This window comes from Equus przewalskii, chromosome 9 (assembly GCF_037783145.1).
Source record: "Equus przewalskii isolate Varuska chromosome 9, EquPr2, whole genome shotgun sequence".
Lineage (NCBI taxonomy): Eukaryota > Metazoa > Chordata > Mammalia > Perissodactyla > Equidae > Equus > Equus przewalskii.
Genome location: NC_091839.1, coordinates 5846453 through 5869102, shown reverse-complemented (window position 1 = coordinate 5869102; position 22650 = coordinate 5846453). Strand labels below are relative to the sequence as shown.

Genomic DNA, 22650 nt, shown 5'->3' with positions numbered 1-22650 from the left:
TTTTGAGTTATTTCTTCTTGTTCTCATGGATGGGATGTTTTTATCTTTTTGTTCCCATGGATGTGATGTTTCTATAGTCTGGTTAGGTGCCCATTGGGGTGGCCAGCCCAGACAAGGAACATGATGCAGGACACCGTCTTAGTAAGTTGTGCCTTGGGGTCAGGGTCGAAGTGGCCATCTTTGGCTCCAAACCCAGACACATTCTTTCACGTAGGCTCCAGATCCCAGTGTCCCTGGAAGGCGGGGAGGTCAAAGAACTCTGTACAAGGTCTTACCTTCAAGTCTTTAGTCCAATTTGAGTTAACTTTTGTGTATAGTGTACAATAATGGTCTACTTTCATTCTTTTGCGTGTGACTGTCCAGTTTTCCCAGCACCATTTATTGAAGAGACTTTCCTTTCTCCATTGTATGTTCTTGGCTCCTTTGTTGCAGATTAGCTGTCCATAGATGTGTGGTTTTATTTATGGGCTTTCAGTTCTGTTCCATTGATCTCTGTGTCTGTTTTTGTGCCAGCACCATGCTGTTTTGATCACTACAGCGTTGTAGTATATTTTGAAATCCAGGATTGTGATCCCTCCAGCTTTGTTCTTTTTTCTCAGGATTGCTTTTGCTATTTGGGGTCATTTGTTGTTCCATATAAATTTTAGGATTCTTTATTCTATTTCTGTGAAGAATGTCATTGGGATTCTGATTGGGATTGCACTGAATCTGTAGATTACTTTGGGTAATATGGACATTTTAACTGTTTCTTCTTCAAATCCATGTGCATGGAATATCTTTCCTTTTCTTTATGACATCTATTTCTTTCAGTAATGTCTTATATTTTTTAGTGTAAAGGCCTTTCATCTCCTTGGTTAAAAGTATTCCTAGATATTTTATTATTTTTGTTGTGATTATAAATTGGATTGTATTCTTGAGTTCTCTTTCTACTAGTTCATTATTAGAGTACAGAAATGCAATTGATTTTTGTAAGTTGATTTTGTACCCTGCAACTTTGCTGCAGTTGTTGATTATCTAATAATTTTCTGATGGATTCCTTAGGGTTTTCTATATATAGAATCATGTCATCCGCAAACAGCAAGAGTTTTGCTTCTTCCTTTCCAATTTGAATACATTTTATTTCCTTTTCTTGCCTAATTGCTCTGGACAAAACCTTCAGTACTATGTTGAATAAGAGTGGCTTGAGTGGGGACACTTGTCTTGTTCCTGTTCTCAGAGGGATGGCTTCAGTTTTTCCCCATTGAGTATGATGTTAGCTGTGGGTTTGCCATATATGGCCTTTATTATGTTCAGTTACTTTCCTTCTATACCCATTTTATTGAGAGTTTTTATCATAAATGGATGTCGGAGCTTGTCAAGTGCTTTCTCTGCATCTATTAAGATGATCATGTGATTTTTATTCTTCATCTTGTTAATGTGGTGTATCACATTAATTGATTTGTGGATGTTGAACCATCCCTGTGTCCCTGGTATGAATCCCACTTGATCATGGTGCATGATCCTTTTAATGTGTTGCTGTATTCAGTTTGCCAATATTTTGTTGACATTTTTGCATCTATGTTCAACAGTGATATGGGCCTGTAATTTTCCTTCTTTGCATTGTCCTTGTCTGGTCTGGGGATTAGGGTGATGTTGGTCTCATAGAATGAGTTAGGAAGCATTCTGTCTTCTTCAATTTCTTGGAATATTTTGAGAAGGATAGGTATTAAATCTTCTTTGAATATTTGGTAGAATTCTCCAAAGAAGCCATTTGGCCTTGGCCTTTTGTTTTTTGGGAGATTTTTGATTACTGTTTCAATCTTTTTACTTGTGATTGGTCTATTCACATTCTCTGTTTCTTCTTGATTCAGCTTTGGGAGGTTGTATAAGTCTAAAAATTCATCCATTTCTTCTAGGTTATCCAATTTGTTGGCATATAGTTTTTCACAGTATTCTCTTATAATCCTTTGTATTTCTGTGGTATCCGTTGTAATTTCTCCTCTTTCATTTCTGATTTTATTTATTTGAGACTTCTCTCTTTTTTTCTTAGTGCGTCTGACTAAAGGTTTGTCGATTTTGTTTATCTTTTCAAAGAACCAGTTCTTAGTTTCATCCACATTTTCTGTTGTCTTTTTAATCTCTATTTCATTTATTTCTGCTCTTATTTACTTTGATTATTTCCTTCATTCTACTGATTTGGGGCTTTGTTTGTTTTTCTTTTTCTACTTCCTTTAAGTGTAATGGTAGATTGTTTATTTGATATTTTTCTTATTTCTTTAGGTAGGCCTGTATTGCTGTAAACTTCCCTCTTAGTTCCACGTTTGCTGTATCCCATAATTTTGGTATGTCATATTTTCCTTGTCATTTATATTCAGATATTTTTTTATTTCTCCTTTGATTTCTTCCTTGCCACAATAGTAGTTCAGTAGCATTTTGTTTAATCTGCACATATTTGTGACTTTTCCAGTTTTCTTCTTGTAGTTGATTTCTAGTTTCATACTGCTGTGCTCAGAAAAGATGCTTGATATTATTTCAATTTCTAAAATTTATTGAGACTTGTTTTGTTGCCTAATATGTGATCTATCCTGGAGAATGTTCCCTGTGCATTCAAAAACAATGTGTATTCCTCAGTTTGGGGATGAATGTTCTGTATATATCATTTAAGACTATCAGGTCTAATGTGTCATTTAAGGCTAGTGTTTCCTTATTGATCATCTGTCTGGATGATCTATCCTTTGACGTAAGTGGTGTGTTAAAGTTCCCTACTATTATTGTATTACTGTCAATTTCTCCCTTTATGTCTGTTAATATTTGCTTTATATATTTAGGTGCTTCTTTCTTGGGCACATAGATATTTACAAGTGTTATATCCTTTTGTTGGATTGTTCCCTTTGTCATTACGTATAGCCCTTCTTTGGCTCTTATTACAGTTTGGTTTTAAAGACTTTTTTTTTGGTCTGATATAAGTATTGCTACCCCAGCTTTCTTTTCTTTGCCATTTTCATGGAGGATGTTTTTCCACCCCTTAATTTCTAGCTTGTGAGTGTATTTAGGTCTGAAGTGTGTCCCTTGTGTGCAGCATCTATATGGGTCTTGTTTTCTTCAGCCATTCAATCTTTTGTTTGGAGCATTTAGTCTATTTACATTTAAAGTACAGTTATGTACTTATTGCAATTTTGTTACTTTTTTCTGGATCTTTTTGTAATTTTTCTCTGTTCCTTTCTTCTCTTCTCTCTTCCCTTGTGATTTGATGGCTTTTAGTGTTATGTTTAGGTTCCTTTCTTTTTACTTTTTGTGTATTTATTATAGATTTTTCATTCGTGGTCATATATAATAACCTATGTAGATTGCAATCTATATTAAATAGATCATCTCTTAAGTTCAATCTCTTACTAAAAGCCCTACACTTTTGCTCTCTCCTATACCCATTTTATGTTTTTTGTTTCAGATTTTACTTCTTTTAATTTTTGTGTATCCATTAATCTCTTATCATAGGTATATATGACTTTAATACTTTTGTCTTTTGACTTTCATACTAGCTTTAGAGGTCTTTGATCCACTACCATGACTGTATCTTTGCCTTTAGTGGTGATGTTTTTTCTTTGATAATTTTCTTATTCCTCTTTGTGGTCTTTCTTTTTCCAATTAAATAAGTCCCTCTAGCATTTCTTGTAAGGCTTGTTTAGTGGTGATGAACTCCTTTAGTTCTTGCTTGTCTGGAAAACTTTTTCTCTCCTTCCATTCTGATATAATAACCTTACTAGGTAGTGAATTCTTGGTTGTAAGTTTTTCTTTTCTTCATTTTAAATATATCATACCACTTCCTTCTGGACTTTTCCATCTGAAAAGTCAGCTGATAGTCTTATGGAGTTTCCTTTGTATGTAACTTATTGCTATTCTCTTGGGGCTTTTAGGATTCTTGCTTTATCTTTAATTCTTGACATTTTAATTATAATGTGTCTTGGCCTCTTTGTGTTCATCATGTTTGGTGCTCTCTGTCCTTCTTGTACCTGGATGTCTGTTTCCTTCTCCAGGTTAGGAAGATTTCAGCTATTATTTCTTCAAATAAGTTCTCTGCCCCTTTGTCTCTTTTCTCCTTCTGGGACACCTATAATGTGAATGTTAGTAAGCTTGATATTGTCCCACAGGTGCCTTAGACTGTCCTCATTCTTTTTAATTTCTTTTTCTTTTCAGCTTGAGTGATTTCCTCTACTCTTTCTTCCAGATCACTGATCTGTTCTGCATCGTCTACTCTGCAGTTGATTCCTTCTCATGAATTTTTCATTTCCATTACTGTATTCTTCAGCTTCAATTGATTCTTTTTTATACCTGTTAGTTCTTTTGAAGTTCTCACTGTGTTCATCTATTCTTCTGCCCAGTTTAGTGAGCAGGCTTATGACTATTAGTTCATACTCTTTTTCAGGCAGATTGTTTATCTCTGTTTCATTTAATTCTTTTTTCTGATGATTTGTCCTGTTGTTTTACTTGGAGCATATTCCTCTGTCTCCTCATTTTGCTTACTTCTCTGTGGTTATTTCTGTGTATTAGCTAGATCAGCTATGTCTCCTGATCTTGGAAATGTGGCCTTATATAGGAGATGTCTTATGGGGCCCAGGAGTGTGCTCCCCTCTTGTCACCTATGCCAAGTGCTCCAGCATCGTCCCTTGTGTGAGCTGTTTGTTCCCTTCTGTTGTGGTTGGATTCCTACTACTGCAGGCACACAGGTAGACTGTGCTGGCCCCAAGGACAGCTGGTTGTGGGACCTGGCTGTGTGAGACTGCTAGGGGCATGTTATTGGGTGGAGAAATCCCCTGGCATAGCTGGCTATGAGGTCTAGGAGCACTCAACTACTGCAGTTTTGCTAGTAAGCGAGTCAGGTCCCCAGTGTGGTTGCTAGGCCTGGAGGCACACAACTGCTGCAGGCCCCCAGTGTGGTTAGCTGCATGGCCCTGCAGTGCTTGGCTGCCCTGGATGCATTGGCCGGCTTCCAGTGAGGCTAGTTGCATGGTGCATGGCTGTTGCCAGCTCACTTTCGGGTGAGACAGGCCTCAGGCAAGAACTGGCTATGCAGCTCTGCAATAGGTACACAGCTGCTTCAGGAGCACTGATGGGCAGGGCAGACCACAGACATGGCAGCATGCAACCATTTCAGGCATTGGTAGGTGGAGTGGATGCCCCCTGTGTGGCTATTTGCCAGGAGCAAGTCTACTGCAGGCTCACAACTGGGCTGGGACTGGTCCCTAGAGTGGGCTGCCTGCTGCCTGGCTGCACTTGATTGCCTCAGGTCCTCTAGTGGGTGGGGCCTGCTCTAGTGGGCTGAAGGAACAATTCCAATGGTACCTTCTAGCATCTGTGTCAGCATGACTGAGCTAGGTCATGATAATGGCTACCACCAGTTTCATCCCTGGGGGGTGGGCCTAGCCACCTCCTGCCTCTCCTGGGATGTACTCTGGGCTTAGTAAGTGAGTCTCTTTTACCAATGGACTATGTGTTTTTCTCAATCTCGTGTTTTTGTGCTGGTTTCCAGGTCAAGTGAGTCTGTGCATGGGTCTCTTAAAAGCAGGTTTTTCTTTCCCTGAAGTTCTGGCTTTCTTGGGCATATTCCCCATTGGTTTTCAAAGCCAGGTATCATGGGATCTTGTTTCTCTTGTGCTAGATCTAAGGGCTAGGGTACCTAATGTGGAGCTTGAATCCCCCGCTTCTCCAGGAAAAGTGGGAAAAGCTCCATACCTTTGAGATCGCTCCTGACTGTGAAGCACCACGACTAGGGTGTAGTACTTTCCTCAGCAGGGCTGTATCTCGGCCTCTTCCACCCCCGTCTGTATTGTCTTTTGTCATGGAGGTTCTTTTTATCCAGTTTCCAGATCTCTCTCAGAGGAAACTGTTCCACAGGTAGTTGTTGGTATGGTTCCTTTTTTTCAAAGCTGTTCTAATAGGTGTGGTGTGATAGCCCATTGTGGTCTTCATCTGCATTGGCCTAATGGTGGTGGCTAGAGATGTTGAACATTGTTTCACATGTTTATTTGAAATCTGTCTATCATCTTTGGTGAAATGTCTCTTATTATCTTTTGCTATGTTCTAATTGGATTTTTTTTAATGTTGAGTGTTATATATTTTAGGTAGGAGGGCTTTGTCAGATACGCAGTTTGAAAATATTTTCTCTTGATCTTTAGCTTGTCTTTTCATCCTCTTAATAGGGTCTTTCTCAGAGCAAAGTTTTTAAATTTTGATGAAGTCCAATTTATTTTTTCTCTTATGTAGCATGCATTTGCTGTCATCTGTAAGAACTCTTCACCAAACCCTGGATTCTAAAGAATTTTTTCCTACATCCTAAAATTTTATAGTTTCTCATTTTACATTTCAATTGTGACCCATTTGTGTTAAACTTTGTATGATGGGTATGGTTATAGTTTGAGGTTCACTTTTTTAGGCTATGGATAGCCAATTGCTCCAGCATCATTTATTTAAAAAACTATGATTTCTCCATTGAATTGCTTTTGGGCACCTTTATCATATTTTAGGTGGCTGTTCTTGTTTGGGGCTATTGGGTTCTCTGTTCTGTTCCATTGATCAGTGTATCAGTCTCTCCGCCAGTACCTCACAGGCTTGATTACTGTAGCTTCGGGTAGAGTGATTTCTCCCACTTCATTCTTCTTTTCCAAACTGTTTTAGCTATTCTACTTTCTTTGTATTTCCATGTGAAATATAAAATAATATTGTCTATATTTATAAAGAAAAATCTTTCTGTTAGTTTGATAGGAATTGCATTAAAACTATATATCAGTTTGGTGAGATTTGACATCTTTACTATGTTGAATCTTCCAAATCATTACCACAAAATATCTTTCCATCTGTTTAGATCTTTAACACTTTATAGATTTATAAATTGCTTTGCCTTCCACTTGGACAATATAGGGGATTTAGAACAATTTTCCCCATATTAGCTTATGTGATTTTGAGGATATACATGGTAATTCCATCTTTCTAATTCCAAAAGGAAATATAATAATTTCATATAGCTAATGAGTGATGGTATAAACCCACAAAACCACCTCTCTCTTGGATTCTCATTCCTTTGATCATTGCAAACTTTTCAACTAGAATCACTTTACTTTGACCTTACACACAATCTTTAGATTGTCATTTTGTATGGGTTATTTTTCCATTAAACTTCACATTTTTGACTTTAAATAGTCTTATTTCACACTGTTCTTGGAAGACATTTTTGCTATGCATGGAAATCTAGGTTGGCAGGGGTTTTTTTTCCAGTAGTTTATGTCCTTCCATCATGTCCCTGACTTTCAACTGTGTATCAGGTCTGGGTGGAGACCATTTTTAGCTTTGTTTAGAGCTTCCTGATCTTACAGGAACAAAGCCTACACTGGATGATTAACAAAACACATCACCCTGAGATCCTAGAATTTAGCTGCAGTCAGAGACTGATGGGGTTTTGGCTTGTCACATTAAGGAGTGAGAGTGTAGAATGTAGAGGATAAATAGTAAAGCGGATATCTGGTGACCAAATTAAGGGATTGTGCTAGAAACTGGCTGGGTGCTCATCAATCCCATTAACTTTTCCAGGATGCTCTGGAGGACAGCATGTCCCAGCTTCCCTTACATTTGGGAACCATGTGAATGAGTTGTGGAAAATGGAATTTGGCCGGAAGGGGGAAATTGTGACTTCTTTATGTTTTCTCGTTTCTGCTGCATCCTGGGGATGCCTCTTTGCACTTAATGCTTTCACATCTCGCAACCCCCAGAATGTATTGCTCTCTTCTTGTGGACTGCAGGTTTAGGTAATGGGTTGACAGTGATTTTATGAGAACAAGACCCAGAACCCTGAGTTGCTGGACATCAGACTAGGCTGTCTCATGATCATTCATTTCTGCCTGAGCCTGCCTGCCCTGAGGGCTGAAGGAGTGGAAGGAGAGGGGTGAAGTCCTGGTTCCTATGAATTAGACATGAATAATGACATGTCATCTTAAATAACAAACTAGAAACCATATCAACTCCACTATCCACTTAGGCCTGCCCACCAAGTAGGTAGTTTTGTCTCATTTATCCACTGGAATTGAAAGAGTGCTTTCCCAGATATGTTGGAGCATTAAAATGTCTTGGAGGGCTTGTTTAAGCACAGATGTTGGGCCCCACCCCAGAGTATCTGATTCAGTAGGTCTTAGTAAATAAATGAAAAACAATATGATATATTGGAGTACATGGGGAAGCCATTTGGGATAAAACAATTTGGCCTGACCTTGTTTTTCCAAAAGGGCTTGATGTGGTCTGTTGAGCATGCATTATACATCTGCGTTAAATATTTATGTGTCCCAAAGACAAGAATGGTGCCCTTAAAGATAGGGATGTAGTTTCCCCCCATATCAGGATTTCTTTAAGGATAAGCATCTCTCTCTAAACTAAGGATTAATCACTGACCTGCTGTGCTCACCTTGTGACCACTCACCTCATGACCACCACCCTGCTGTGTTCACTGATCTGTGCCAGCAAAGCAATCTCGTGACTATTGTTAAAGTGACATTCCTATCATATAAGATGTATGCTCTTTGTTCCAAGATGGTATATAATCACTCTGTACACCCCCACTTCTTTGGTGCCCTTCCTTCGTTGGAAAAAGAAAGCCCTGGGCTAGTCCTCGGATGCGGCTCATAATAAACTCACTCCAATTTTGATTTATAGATTGATTATGGATTATTTACATCAACAGTCTGAAGTGGGGCCTGAGAACTTGTATTTGTAACAAATTCCCAAGTAGTGCTGATGTGGTCTGCAGGTTGGAAACACTGATTAGGGGAACATTTAAAATCACTGTATTAAAGAATTATCTTAATTTTTCATTGTAAATCCTGGCTCAGAGAGGTGAAGTACTCACACAAGCAGACACAGGAAAGCCAGGGCATGGGTTACAAGTTAGAGGCCTTTGAGGCCAGGGCATTGCCTAAGGGCCACTGAAACGTGTGTGAGTCTCCTTTAGGAGGAAGGGAAGCCACGCCTCGCGTCCTCCTTGGAATTGTAGGACCTTGTCTCACAGAAAACAGGAAGTGCCATCCCCTGTTCACCAGAATGCAGTCAGAAACTACATTACCCAGAAGGCAGTGCCACGAATGTCGGCGGCGGGTGCTGGGCCCCGGACGGAGAGCAGAGAGGGGCGTTTCCTGCGGCAGCGAGGGCGGGACTTCCGGCATCGTATCTTAAGACGTCGTTTGGTTGTGACTGGTGTGTCCTTACGGGCTCTCCTGGCTGGATCCCTGCGGAGCGGCTGCCTGCAGAGGGTCTCGGTGCCCGAGCAGAGGGCAGTGAGGAGAACAAGCCCCACCCCCACACTTTTGTCTGAGCCCTGGCCCCCCAGTGACGCTTGTCCGCGAGCGCACCCCTGGGCCTCGGCGCCTACCCTGTCCCCCAGCCCCTGGAGGCGGCGCCCCGGTCCCGCGTGCCTGTTAGCCGTCGTGGACTGAGGGCCCAGGTCGCCCGGCCCAGGGCTGGCGTGAGGGACGGGCTGAGCCCGCCGGACTGGCCTTTGTCGCCGCCTCTCGCGGCCTCGCGCCGCCCACTTGGCCCATGGCGGCGCCGGCGCGGGTGAGTGGGGTCCCGCGGGCCGGCGCGCGGGCATGAGGGCATCCCGGGACTCGACCTCTCCCGCTTACGCTCTTGCGTCTGAGGTGCTGGGGGAATGGGGTGGGGGAGCGGCAGGTCTGATGGCGTCCAGCCCGGGGTTCTGAATGCCGGCCGCAGGTGATCAGAGGCGCCCACTTTTGGCGCCAGCCTTGAGCTTGTCGCTTCGCTGCGCCTGGCCTGCGTTCCCTCGGGCATAAAGCTGGAATAGACACAGTTCTCTCTCAGTTCAGGGAACCCGAGAGGGTATGCATGTGACCGTCAGTGCTCAGCACGACCCAGAGCATCACTCTGGATGCGGTTCTGGAGAGGGCCTCCCCTGCTCCTGCTCCTACCTTAGGCTCACTCCAGGGGGAGTCTGGCCCCCAGGCCTCGCCCAGCTGGAAGCTGGGGGCTGGTGAGAGCCTCGAGAGCAGAGGTGAGGTGGGAGCACGGCTTTTGGAATTGCTGCTCCTCCAATAGGAGTAGAAGGGCCCTGACCAGGCTGGAAGACACGGTGGTCACTGGCTGTAAGTTTGCAGGTGCCATCTGTGCGTTACAGCTGAAGCTGGCTTGCCGCTTATGGCAGCGAATCCATTTTCCTGTTTAACACGCTTCCTTATACTTGCAAAGGGAATCCATTACAACATTCATTGATGACGGTGTACAGGCGGGTTACGTCCTTGGGACGTGAACACACAACAGACCGTAAGTTACTCCCCAGCGCTCAGCCTGTTTACTCTCGTCAGAGCTCTGATCACCTTCCGGACTTGTCTCAGGTCCGTTTTTCCTCGCCTGGCTTGCCCCCGACTTCATTCCAGCCTCATTTCAGTGTCCCCTCAGGTCGTCCCCAGTTGCCTCAGTCTGCAGTCGCGTCACTGTCTCTTGTTGTTTTCGGAGCCCTTGGGGCCATATGACTTACCTCGCTCATTTACTTAGTTTCATGCCCAGGATCTTTCCCCGACCTCAGAGCGTGAGCTCCTTTGCTCTATTCCCCAGGCGTAGAGCAGCGCTGGGCCTGTACCAGGTGCTCAGTAAGTGGCTGATGAATGAAAGATTCTACCCTCCCGGGTTCCGGTCATACTTAGATTTAAATCTAAACCCCCCATGATGTCTGGACCAGAGGGATGTGGGTTCAAATCTTGCCCCTTCTCATTAGACATGTAACTGGATGACTTTGAGCCTTCATTTGCTGATTGCAAATGAGAGGATGGCATCTACCTCATGGGCTGTGGGACAGTTAATGAAATTCGCAGATGCGCCGAGCACGGACGTGTGCTGGGTACTGCAGTGTTTGCTTTATGAACATTTTCTCTTTAATCCCCACAACAACCTGGTGCAGTGGGAACTATTATTGTATTGACATGGAAACTGAGGCTCAAATTAGCTGGTGTTGGTTTAGAAGGCTGGGTTTAAACCCTGGGAGTCTGGCTCCAGACCTAGAGACTTCTGGTTGCTTGAACACAGTGTAAAGCCCTCAGGTGCAGGCAGTGTGGACCCGTGAGGCTCTGCTGCTGCTGTTGTCATTATTTGAGTTATTATCCCCCGCCCCCCGCTCTTCTAACGTCCCAGAGCACTTACTGCCTGCTCCTCACAGTCCACCCGAGATTATCGTTGTTTTGGGTCACTCTCCAATGGCTTCCCATAGAAGAGGCTTTTCTGTCCCACACCTTTGTATTCTGTCAAAGGCACAGAGCTAGGTTCTCAGGATTACTCAGTGATTCAGGCCTTGTGTCATTCTGGACTTTTGCCAGTAACCGAGCAATAGGCTCTAATCTCATCTAATAGCCATACAGCCACGACCCCACCTCTGTTTGACTTTCCAGGCATTGGTATCATTTGAAGATGTGGCCGTGACCTTCACTGTGGAGGAATGGAGACATCTGGACCTGGCCCAGAGGACCTTATACCAGGAGGTGATGCTGGAGACTTGTGGGCTCCTGGTCTCTCTGGGTAAGGCCTCATCTCTCTCCCGTGTGGTACCCACGGCCTCTTTCAGTCCACCCTCTCTCTCTAAGCACGGCTGGTTGAGAAGGACTCAGGAACCCAGCTTCCCTTCTCCCCGCAGCCTCAGCATGTTCTGATCTAACCTCCTCTTGATTAGTTTCCCTGTATCTGCCCCAGGGATTGGTGTATAAGAAACAGAGCTGTCAACGCTTTTACCAAGCCTGCAGCACGAGCTGGCCTCAGTCTGATGTCCTTATTCCAGATCCCATTAAGACTGATTGGTTCAGGTTGGTTGGGCCGATGTCCTCACAGTCGCCTTAGTAGGACCTGTGGGCAAGGGGAGGTGTTCCGAGAAGGGGGTGAATCAGACAGGCAGGAACATGTTTGACTGGTGCTGTTCGTATCTTTCTAAGCAACACAGTCGCAGCTGAGGGGCTTCTTTGGCCCCTGGTTCCTGCACAGTTGTCCCTGTCTCCTAAGGCCTGGGTCTTGCAGCTCTGCTGCTGTGGGAGGTAATTGTAGAGGGTGCACAGGCACTCATCAAATGGCAGTGATGGCCTCTGAGAAAGCTGTTCCTTTGTCCCTTCTCTTTCCTGCCTCCTGACTGCTGTTCAGAGAGTCTGGCTTAGTGCTGAGTCCTTAGTGCTCCCATGGCTGTTGGCTAACTTTCCTGTCAGCAGACAGAACAGCCAAAGGACTCACAGCCTTGAGCAGGCAGCATGAGCTTGCTGGGACTTGATATGATTATTTTGATTTTATCGTATTTTTATAGTAACCTTTCACTTCACCCAAGTGAACTAACACTTGTAAAGTACTTAGAATAGAACATAGAACACAGCAAGTGCCATACATATATTTATTATATATAAAAATGTAATAAATCCCACATGTTCTCCCACCTACACCTTCAGTGGCCAGTCTGCCCAGAAATTGGTCTGAGTACAAATTGAATGGAGGCCCAGAGTCTCCCTTTTCCCAGATGGTTCCCTCTGACAGGGCTCTTCCGGCCTTGTGTCCACATAGTCCCTCCCGGGAGGTCAGTCATCAAAAGCGTGAATATAATGCTATTTTATGACAGTTGTGATAAGTTATTGGAAAGAGACGGGGGAATAGTATTCCAGTGGAGGGAACACCAGGAGCAAAGTCCCTGAGGGGGCAGGAGCTGAGTTCCTCAACAGAGACGAAGGAAGGTCTGATTCACCTTATCCGCTGTCCTATCACCAAGCCCGTGCCAGGTACATAGCAGACATCAGGGAACATTTGCTGTGTGACAACTGGTTGCATTCTGGTTGAAGTTTCCGGGGATCCTGGTGCCTCAGTGATTGACTTCTCTCCAGAGTTTTTCTTCAAGCCTTCACGTTTGGCAGAACACACTGGCTGCATATACCAGAAAATCACCTCATACTGGTTTGTCCCTGAAAAGAATGTATTACTCCACCTAAGGAGAAGGCCTGAGGTGGTGCTGGCTCCCGCCTTGGTAGATGCCAGCCCAGTTCTCTCTGTTTGTGTGCTTTCTCTCCTGGCCCCAGCCTTGGACCAGTCTCTCCTTGGTCATCAGGCCAGCATCCTCGAAGTGACCACAAGGTGATGCAGCAGCAAGTAGGGCAGCAGGTGCCCACGTTCAGCCCTGTCTTCCCAGCCTGGGTTAGGCCCTCTCTGCAGAATGGGCAGCAGTCTTTGGTCATGGCCCACCTCAGACAGCTATCACTAGATGCCGTTCACTAGTTGATTTAGTCCGGTGTTTTAGCCATTTTTAGGCACCAGAATCACCTGGGGAGCTTTAAAAACTACCAATGTTCAGTCCTTATGCCCCGAGATTTGGTTTAATTTGTTCTGTGACTGGAACCAGACACCTCCAGGCAGTTCTGATGCACAGGGAGGTTGAATCCTACTGACTTAATTAGGGAACACCTGGAAGGAGAAGTCCCCTTTTTGGGGTTTCATGGTGGTGTGTTAAAAGTGTATACTTGGGACTTTTCCTTTTGTCTTTACCTGTAAACCCAGGCCCGATTTATTTCTCTATGCACAGGGCATCCTGTTCCCAAACCAGAGCTGATCTCCCTTCTGGAGCATGGGCAAGAACTGTGGTCAGGGAAGAAAGTCCGCTTCAAAAGCACCTATACAGGTAGGTGGCTGGGAGTCTGGCAGGTGGTGTCATGGCAGGTGCATGTCGTGGCAGCTGGCAGACTACCAGGAGGTCACCGTGTCTGAAATTCCATGGGCAGCTTCTTTTTGTGGCCTTCCTGGGGTCTTGGGTGGTCATGGAGCACCTTGAACTGTGTTTCTTGTCTTCCCACCCCCATCACACTCTTTGCCTTTCCTAGGGTTGAAATGTGGTTTATTAGGTAAGAGACAGGCTCTAAATGCTTGGCCACTCACCAGCCTCATGACCCTGGGGAAGTTGCAAGATCTCTCTGTGCCTTTGGTATACAAGTTAGGCTGAGTTAATGCTACCTGCTGCAAAAGATAAACTCCAAAATTGGTGGGTCAACAGATTAAGAGTTTTTTCTCATTCATGCCATGGTTTAATGTGGGTCAGCAGGGGAACTCCGTACCACATATTTATTCAGGGATCCAGGTGCCTTCTGTTGTCAATACCTGGCTTTCAGGTTGCCCCGGCCAACCATCATCCAGCTGGCTAAGACGAATAGGAGAGAAGGGGAGTAGTCATAACCACTTTCACATGCACATCACTTCTGTTGGCATTCCATTGATCATAACTGGGCATTAGACATTAGGGCTCTGTATCAAATTGGGAAATGTGGTTTAGATTTGTGCCCAAGGAGAAGAGGCCGTGGGTATGATGAACATATACTCAGTCTGCTAAACCTAGCTACATTTGAAAAGGGTAGTAATAATAGTTTCTGCATCATTGAATTGTTTGGGAATATAATTAGATAACACGAATCTGCTTGTTAGCACATGGCCTGGCCCAAAGTAAGTGGCTGAACAGAAGTTACCTGTTAGTAATAATCACGTATTATTAGTCATAATGAATAATGGTATCTCAAACTTACTTCCGGATTCAGAAAAGACAGTCCTTTCTTTTTCTGCAGATTACTATCTCCAGCTATACTTTGCATCCTACCCTTTTCCACCTTCTCCATCCAATCATTTATTTATCTATATATCCATGCATGCATCCTTCCATTTGTGAATCAGATATTCAGAAGTAGTCCCTAACCTTCTTGTCTTCCTGTCTTGTAAAACCTCAAGGGGATATTTACCTTTGTCAGCCCCACGTCTGGGCTGCTAAGGGCCACTGGAGCCATCAAGTATATGGATAGGCACCAATGCAGGTTCGTGATCTTTCCCCTCCCCTCTTCCTTCAGGCTGTTCGGACAGCTCATGAGTGTCTCTGGTCAACCCTTCCTCAGTCCCTCAGAGTCTGTCTCACACCTTCACCCCTCTCTACAATTCCACATCTTCACTTGAATGTTTCAAAGGCACCTCACACCCATCATGCCTAAAAAAGACTTCATGATCTTGCCTGCTCCTCCTGTCTCCCATTTTCAATTAATGGTCCTGCCATTCAGTAAGTCAACAAAAGCAAAAACAAACTTGGACAACCCCTCAACACCTCCATCTTCCTCATACTGAATATCCAGCCATCCCTGAATCTTGATCATATTGCATCATACATGTTTCCTGAATCCATTGCCTTCACCAGTTCCATTAGTTCCAGCATTAATACCCTAGTCCTGGCTACCATCATCTCTTGCCTGCATGATTCTAACAAATTCCTAACTGGTCTCCCCAGATCTACTCTGCGCCTCTGGTTAGCTCTGTCTTATATCCGCTTCCCCACCCACTCATGTCTTGTTCCAAATTTCACCACCTCCGTAGCCACTGATGATCTCAGCATACGACCTACTTCCTGTTGAAAGTGAAGGCTGTGCACTTGGTTTTCTTGCACTTAGCCCTTACTGACTCATCCCTGCAGCTTCCTTCTCGCTTCTGCAGAGGAGTTCTCATCCCTGGCCATGGCCGATTCCCCCAGCAGAGTCTAGATCACACCTCACCTGCCTTCTCAGGTGTATTAGTTTTCTATTGCTGTGTGGCAATATTACCACAAACACAGTAGCTTAAAATATCACTCACTTACTGTCTCTCATCTGTGGACCAGAAGTCCAGGCACAACTTGGCTGGGTCAACTGCAAAGCTGCAATCGTAGGCAGCTGACAACATGTCGGCTTACTTCTTCAAATCAAGTAATGGTGTGAGAGACTCCAGCAAGAGGGACGCTTTCTCTCTTTCTTTCTCTCTTACATTTACATTTCATCATCTTTGCCATATTCTCTTCTTTAGAATCAAATCGAGGTCCAGGCACAGGGGATCCTAAAAGGGTGTGAACACCATGAGGCAGGGATTATGGGAAGCCCTACATAAGTCTGTTCACTGCTTCAGGGGACATGCTTCTTATTTCCTACCTCTTCTATATCTTCATCTTCTCTCTATTTGACATAAAAAAACCTGTGAAGTTCCTGACATGTGGGGGAAACATAGACCAAAAAATGTTCTTAGCTCCTCAATAGTATCTAAATGTTGTTGACTCGGAACAGCCAAGCTTCTTGGAGGAGTTTTCTCATTCTTAGAAGAGACATCTACACAGGACTCCTCTTTACTATTTTGACTGTTTTCTTTAATTTTTGTACTGAGGTATAATTTATACATAGTGAAGGTACAAATTTTAACGGTTCATCTTTATGAAATTTTACATATATAAACCAGAGTATTCACCTCACAGGTCAAGAAATACAGTATTTCCAGCACCTCACAGGCTTCTTGTGCTCCTTCCTTGTTAATATCCCCTTCTACAAAAGGACCCTATTACTATAGATGAGTTTTGAAGGCTTATAAATAAACCCCACAATACATAATACTGTCCTGTCTTCTTTTGATAATCATGACTCTGAGATTCCTTCATGTGGTTGCATATATTTGGAGTTAATTTCTTACTGTGCAATATCTCAATGAATGAATAGATACTATACCCATCTTTCTGTTGATGGGCATTTGGCTTGGTCTCCATTTTCCAGACATTACAAAGAATGTTCTCAATGCTATGAATGCTATGGATATTCTCAATCGTATTTTTTCTTGTCTATAAGCACACATTTCTGTTGGGAATATACAAATGAGCGGACTGGCTGGGTCATGGTATAGGTATATGATTAGCTTTAATAGAAAAACAATCAGTTTCAAAGTGACTACACCATTTCAGATTCCCACCGGTCATGTGTGAGAGTCCTTATTGCTCCACATACTGGTGAGCAGGAGGTATCTTCCCCATTACTCTTGGAGGCCCAGTAGTGGTATTTCTCAGCACCACAGTACTGGAAATGTTCTTATTCGGGTTACTGTTGACATTCTCATTGGCAAATGCAACTGTAATAATTATAATAGATAGTGGTCTACCATTTACTGAACATTTGCCATGCACCGTGCTGATTGATTTAGATACTTTTTCTCATATAACTTGGTTATGGACTGAATGTGTCCTCCCAAAATTCATATGTTGAAGCCCTAACTCCCTGTGTGATGATATTAGGAGATGGGGCCTTTGGGAGATGACTGGGTTTAGATGAGGTCATGAGGGTGGAGCCCCCATGATGGGATTAGCATCCTTATAAGAAGACAAAGAGAGACCGTAGCCTTTCCTAGGTGTGGTCTGTGGTGCTGGGGATTGTGGAGGGGAGAGGGAGAGCTCTCTGATGTCTCTTCTTTTGGGGCACTAATCCTATCAGATCAGGGCTCCACCCTTATGACTTCATTTAACCTTAATTACTTCTGTGAAGGCCCTATCTCCAAATACACATCGGAGGTTATGGCTTCAACACATGAATTTGGGGTAACACAAACATTCAGTTCATAACAAAATTTGTTTTTTGGGTAAATATAAGGCTATTCAGATATTCTGCTTTTTCTTGTGTCAGTTTTGGTAATTTGAGTCTTTTAAGGAATTGTCCGCTTCATCTAATTATCCTATCTGTTACTTTTAAAGATTATTTCATCTTAAAAAAAAAAGATTGTTTCATCTTAAAATGGTAAATTTTGTATTATGTATATTTTACTGCTAAAAATAAATTTAAGATATGTACATATCATTTTTGCCATTAAAAACTGACATTCTCAAAAAATTTGCAAAACTGTTTCATTGTACTCATGTGAGTATATTTCACTTTTTTATTTAGATGATTATAAAAAGTATACCATAGTTTATATTGTCTTAGGGGATTTGAACTTTTTGTTCAACAGTATATCACTAAGCTTCATGATGCATATAGCTATAGTTTACTCATTCTTTTCTTCTGTAGCTGTTTGCATGAGTGTAACACTTTGTATTTATGCACTCTCATGGGCATTTCTTGTTTCCAGGTTTTTTTACCCACAAACAGTGCTGCCATGAAAATTCACATACATGTGTCCTCATGCACATGTGTAGGACTTTCTCTTAGTTCTATTCCTAGGACTGAAATTTTTGAATTACAAGGTAAACAAAAGGAGACCTTCACTAGAGGATGCTCTGTTGTTTTCTAAAATGGTTAGTTATGCCCATTTACACTTCACCTGCATTGTATGAAAGATTCCTTGGATCCACATCCTCTCCAACACTTGATATTGTCAGGTTCTTAAGTTTTTTCAGTCAGGTGAGTATAAAGTGGAATTTAATTGTGGTCTTAATCTGCCCTTTCCTCATATCCAAGAAGGTTGAGTACCTCTTCATATGTTGATTGGCCAGTATACATCTTCTGTGAAATGTAAGTTCATAGTAATATGTTCAGTTTTCATTTTGGGTGTGGAGTGTTGAAGTTTCCAGCTGTAATTGTGGTTATGTGTATTTTTCTTTTCAAATCAGTTTTTGGTGTATATATTTTGAGCCTCTGATATTTGGTGCCTACAGACTTAGGATTGTTATGTCTTCCTGATGGGTTGATCCTTCTATCATTATATAATATATCTCTCCTTTGTTTCATTTTCTTTGCCCTGTAGTCTATGTTATCTGATATTAATATAGGCACCTTTGTTTGTCTTTTTAAAAATTTTATGTAGTTTAGTCAAATTGACTAGTCTTTTATAATTAATGCTTTTGTATCTTGTTTATGAAATCTCTCTCATTCCCAAGATCTCAAAGATATTCATTTTTACTATTTACTAAACATTTTTAATGTTTAGCTTCTAACTGTTAAGTCTTAATCAATCTGGAGAGAATTTTTTGTGTGGTGTGAGGTAGGAATACAATTTCCTTTTACCCCATATGGCAGATGTCTTTACTAGACCCATTTTATTGAATAGTCCCTTCTTTCCCACTGGTGTCTCTGCTACTTCGTCATATATCAAAGTTTCGTATATACATTCTGAGCTCTCAGTTCTGTTTTCTTCCTATTACATTTTGATAGTATATCTTATATCTGTGCCTACATCACACCACCTTGATGTATATAATTTCATCATAATCCTAATTCCTCAAAGGGCAAGTCCCCTACTTTACCCTTCTTCTTCAGAGATATCCTGATCTCTTTGTGCTTTTCTGTAAATTCCACAATCAGCTTGTCAATATCCATGAAAAACCCTATTGGGATTTTATCTGAAGTTGTATTGAATTTATAGATGAATTTGAAGAGAAGTGACAACTTATATTATTAATCTTTCTTTTCATATAGATCTTCATTAATGTGCTATTTTATAATTTCTTCATCTAGATTTACTCTTTTGTGTCTGTTCACCTAGTCTTTACTCAGACATAGTAGTAGACTCAACATGTGCACCCAGTTGCTTCTCACCTTCCTGTACTTTCACACAGTTCAGAATCCTGAGATTTTGTTTCTCCTCTGTCCCTGCCTGCCTCTCCATCCTCATCTCCACCATCCTCTCATCCTCTTCACTTCGCCTTCTCTCAAGACTCTCAACCTTTGTACTTCCTGTCACCTGCTGCAATCTCTCTCCTAATTCCTCTGTCAGGGAGTTCCTACTCTCCTTTGGAAATAAGCTCACATAGCCTTTCAGGTGGTCCTCGCTGACCTCATTCTGTCTCGCAGCTGGGCCAACTTAGGTGCACCCTCCCTGTGCTGTCATAGCACCATGAGATGTTAGAGCACAGACATTACATACAGTGTAATCATTACTCTGCTCACCAGCCCCCATCCTGGAGTGAGGAGGAGTCTCCACTCCAGATTCTCTGTCCTCTGCCCCAGCTTTTCCTCCTGGGTTACCTTTTAAAGATATCTAGAGTCCAAGGATTAGTAAAGGAAGAAATTGTGAACCTGGGTTTAAGAGATGTAAAAATGCCATGGGCATTAGAGGCATTACTTTCATCTTCATTCTACCACCAAAGTGGTAATTTTGTTTGTTCTCTGTTGATGTCACTGACACCTTTTTTGTATTGGATTTCCTCAGGTGAAAGAAGAAAACACGAGACCACAGAGCTTACTGCTGCTTCCCACCTGGCCTTCACCGAGGAAGCTCCTTTCAAGGAACAAGTGACACAGGCAGCCCCAAGAGATTCCAGATTGGGGCAAGCAAGAGATCAGGAAAAGCTGTCAGAAATGCAGGAAGGGAACTTAAGGCCAGGAACAGACCCTGACGAGGAGACATGCCCTAGGAAGTTGAACCGTAAACATGATTTGGAAACAGATGATAGTCTGTGTTTAAGGGTTTTACAGGAGCGAGTCACTACACGAGATGCTCTGCATGAACATGATTCCCAGGGACCAAGAAAAGACCCTGTGATTGATGCAAGGAATAACCTCTACAAATGCAAGGAGTGTGGAAAAGGGTTTAGCAAGAATTGGGCCCTTGTTCGGCATCAACAGATTCATGCTGGAGTGAAGCCCTATGAATGCAGTGAATGTGGGAAAGCCTGTCGTTATATGGCAGACTTCATTCGACATATGAGGTTTCATACTGGGGAAAAACCATACAAGTGTATCGAGTGTGGAAAAGCCTTCAAACGTAGGTCTCACCTCACAGAGCACCAGCGTATTCACACTGGAGATAAACCCTATGAGTGCAAAGAATGTGGTAAGGCTTTCACCCACCGCTCCTCTTTTATCCAGCATAATATGACCCACACTAGAGAAAAGCCCTTTTTGTGCAAAGAATGTGGGAAAGCTTTTTACTACAGCTCTTCCTTCGCCCAACACATGAGGATTCACACTGGAAAGAAACTCTACGAGTGCAGTGAATGTGGAAAGGCCTTTACTCACCGCTCCACTTTTATCCAGCATAATATGACCCACACGGGAGAAAAGCCCTTTTTGTGCAAAGAATGCGGAAAAGCTTTTTGCCTCAACTCATCCTTCACTCAACACATGAGGATTCACACTGGAGAGAAACCCTATGACTGCAACGAGTGTGGCAAGGCCTTTACTCACCGCTCCACTTTTATCCGGCATAAGAGGACCCATACTGGAGAGAAGCCCTTTGAGTGCAAAGAATGTGGGAAAGCCTTTTGTGACAGCTCTTCCTTAATTCAACACATGAGGATTCACACTGGTGAGAGGCCCTATGAGTGCAGTGAATGTGGAAAGGCCTTTACACACCACTCTGTTTTTATCCGACATAACAGGACCCATAGTGGAGAAAAACCCTTGGAGTGTAAAGAATGTGCAAAAGCCTTTTACTATAGCTCTTCCTTTACTCGACACATGAGGATTCACACTGGAGAAAAACCCTATGTATGCAGAGAATGTGGAAAGGCCTTTACCCAACCTGCAAATTTTGTTCGGCATAATAGGATCCACACTGGAGAAAAACCCTATGAGTGCAAAGAATGTGAGAAGGCTTTTTGTGACAACTTTGCCTTAACTCAACACATGAGAACTCATACTGGAGAGAAACCCTTTGAATGCAGTGAATGTGGAAAGGCCTTCAGCCACAGTTCATCTTTCACTCACCATCGAAAGATTCATACCAGAGTTTAAAAGATGTAGGAAGAGCTTTTGCAAGTGTGTTCACTTCAATTTTAGTGCACTCATACTGGTGAAATACCTTTCCTTTTGAATATAGCTATTCAGGAAAATCTTTTGGCCAGAGAAATATCTTACTCAGTATCTGATAATTCATACTGAAGAGAACCATCATAATTGCTATCCATGTGAAAGCTTTCTGAGGAAGGTCATCTGAAGGGTCATTAGAAATTGACCTGCCTAAAGCCTTATGCTATATCTGAAAATTATCCACAAGAGAGACCCAGGGGTTATCATGCATTTAGGAAGAATTTCAGCAACAGTTCTGCCCATGTTTATACTACAAATTCATCTCGAGTATTTTAAAAGAACAAGGAGAGGTAGAAGAGGAAATGTATAAGAGAAAAGAAAAAGAAATGCGTTTATGGCTTCTTTTTAGTTTCCCTGCCAAGCTTGTAACAATTTGTCATTGGGGGGAGTGGTGTTGGGGATACAAGAGATAAAAAGGCCTCATCCCCTTTATGTGTTTTTTATACATCCATAGTCAGGTGGGTTGGACCATTCAGGGCAGCTCTGCCAACATTTATTAAAAGTATTCTTTACTCCAAAACATTGTCCTGTCCACCCTTGAGAAGCATAAGTCTGTGAGAAATATAAAGGCCTGAGTCATGGAATACTTCTTACAGATACACACACACACGCCTATATAGGTGCAGTCAATTCTTGTTATGGTGGTTAGATTCTATAAATTCACCACGAACACTGAATTAGTGAATGCTGGACCATTGCTCCTAGGGGAAATACAGGTTTCGTTTCCTTTGAGCCTCTGTTCACATTTTCCTCAACCAATCAATACATAACCTTTATGGAATGCTTTTTCTCTGTTTAAAGACACCTTATTTAATATATGTTTCTTATAAATATATGCAGTATTTCATTATAATAAAAATATTTCAATTACATCATCTTTGTATAATGTGTTCTATCATTACTGCTTTAACTTTCACTCAGTCATACACACATGTAAACAATAGATGCAGTGCTCCTACAATAAACACAGGAAATGCTATACAGTACAGTCATGCAAAGAAAGTCCTAGAAAAACATTAAATATTAACTCAAATGAATTAAAAATCAACATTAACTACAACTCTAATTTTGATAGAGTTGCAGGATGTGTGATGGGGCAGTGCACTGTGTGGATAAACCT

General features: G+C 42.5%; 1 protein-coding gene across 3 annotated transcripts; it reads left to right on the top strand.

Annotated features, from left to right (window-relative positions):
- The first annotated feature begins 9134 nt into the window (after positions 1–9134).
- ZNF599 (zinc finger protein 599) lies at positions 9135–22402 on the top strand. 3 transcript variants are annotated; one of them, XM_070632544.1, is made up of 5 exons: positions 9178–9570; positions 10219–10293; positions 11412–11538; positions 13562–13657; positions 19930–22402. In XM_070632544.1, exons 3-5 carry the CDS (start codon positions 11505–11507, stop codon positions 21453–21455), a joined length of 1656 nt encoding a protein of 551 aa, XP_070488645.1. In that variant the 5' UTR covers positions 9178–9570; positions 10219–10293; positions 11412–11504; the 3' UTR covers positions 21456–22402. The 3 variants fall into 3 exon arrangements, with proteins under 3 accessions (XP_008513301.1, XP_070488645.1, XP_008513302.1); XM_008515079.2 differs by lacking the exon at positions 10219–10293 and having other exon boundaries at positions 9135–9570; XM_008515080.2 differs by lacking the exons at positions 9178–9570; positions 10219–10293; positions 11412–11538 and adding an exon at positions 11646–11819.
- The last annotated feature ends 248 nt before the right edge of the window (positions 22403–22650 follow it).

Excerpts from the sequence above, each read along its gene's own strand:
- ZNF599 (XM_008515079.2), top strand. Across the intron at positions 11,539-13,561 it reads TGGGCTCCTGGTCTCTCTGG|GGCATCCTGTTCCCAAACCA; the intron begins GTAAGGCCTCAT and ends CTCTATGCACAG. Across the intron at positions 13,658-19,929 it reads CTTCAAAAGCACCTATACAG|GTGAAAGAAGAAAACACGAG; the intron begins GTAGGTGGCTGG and ends GGATTTCCTCAG.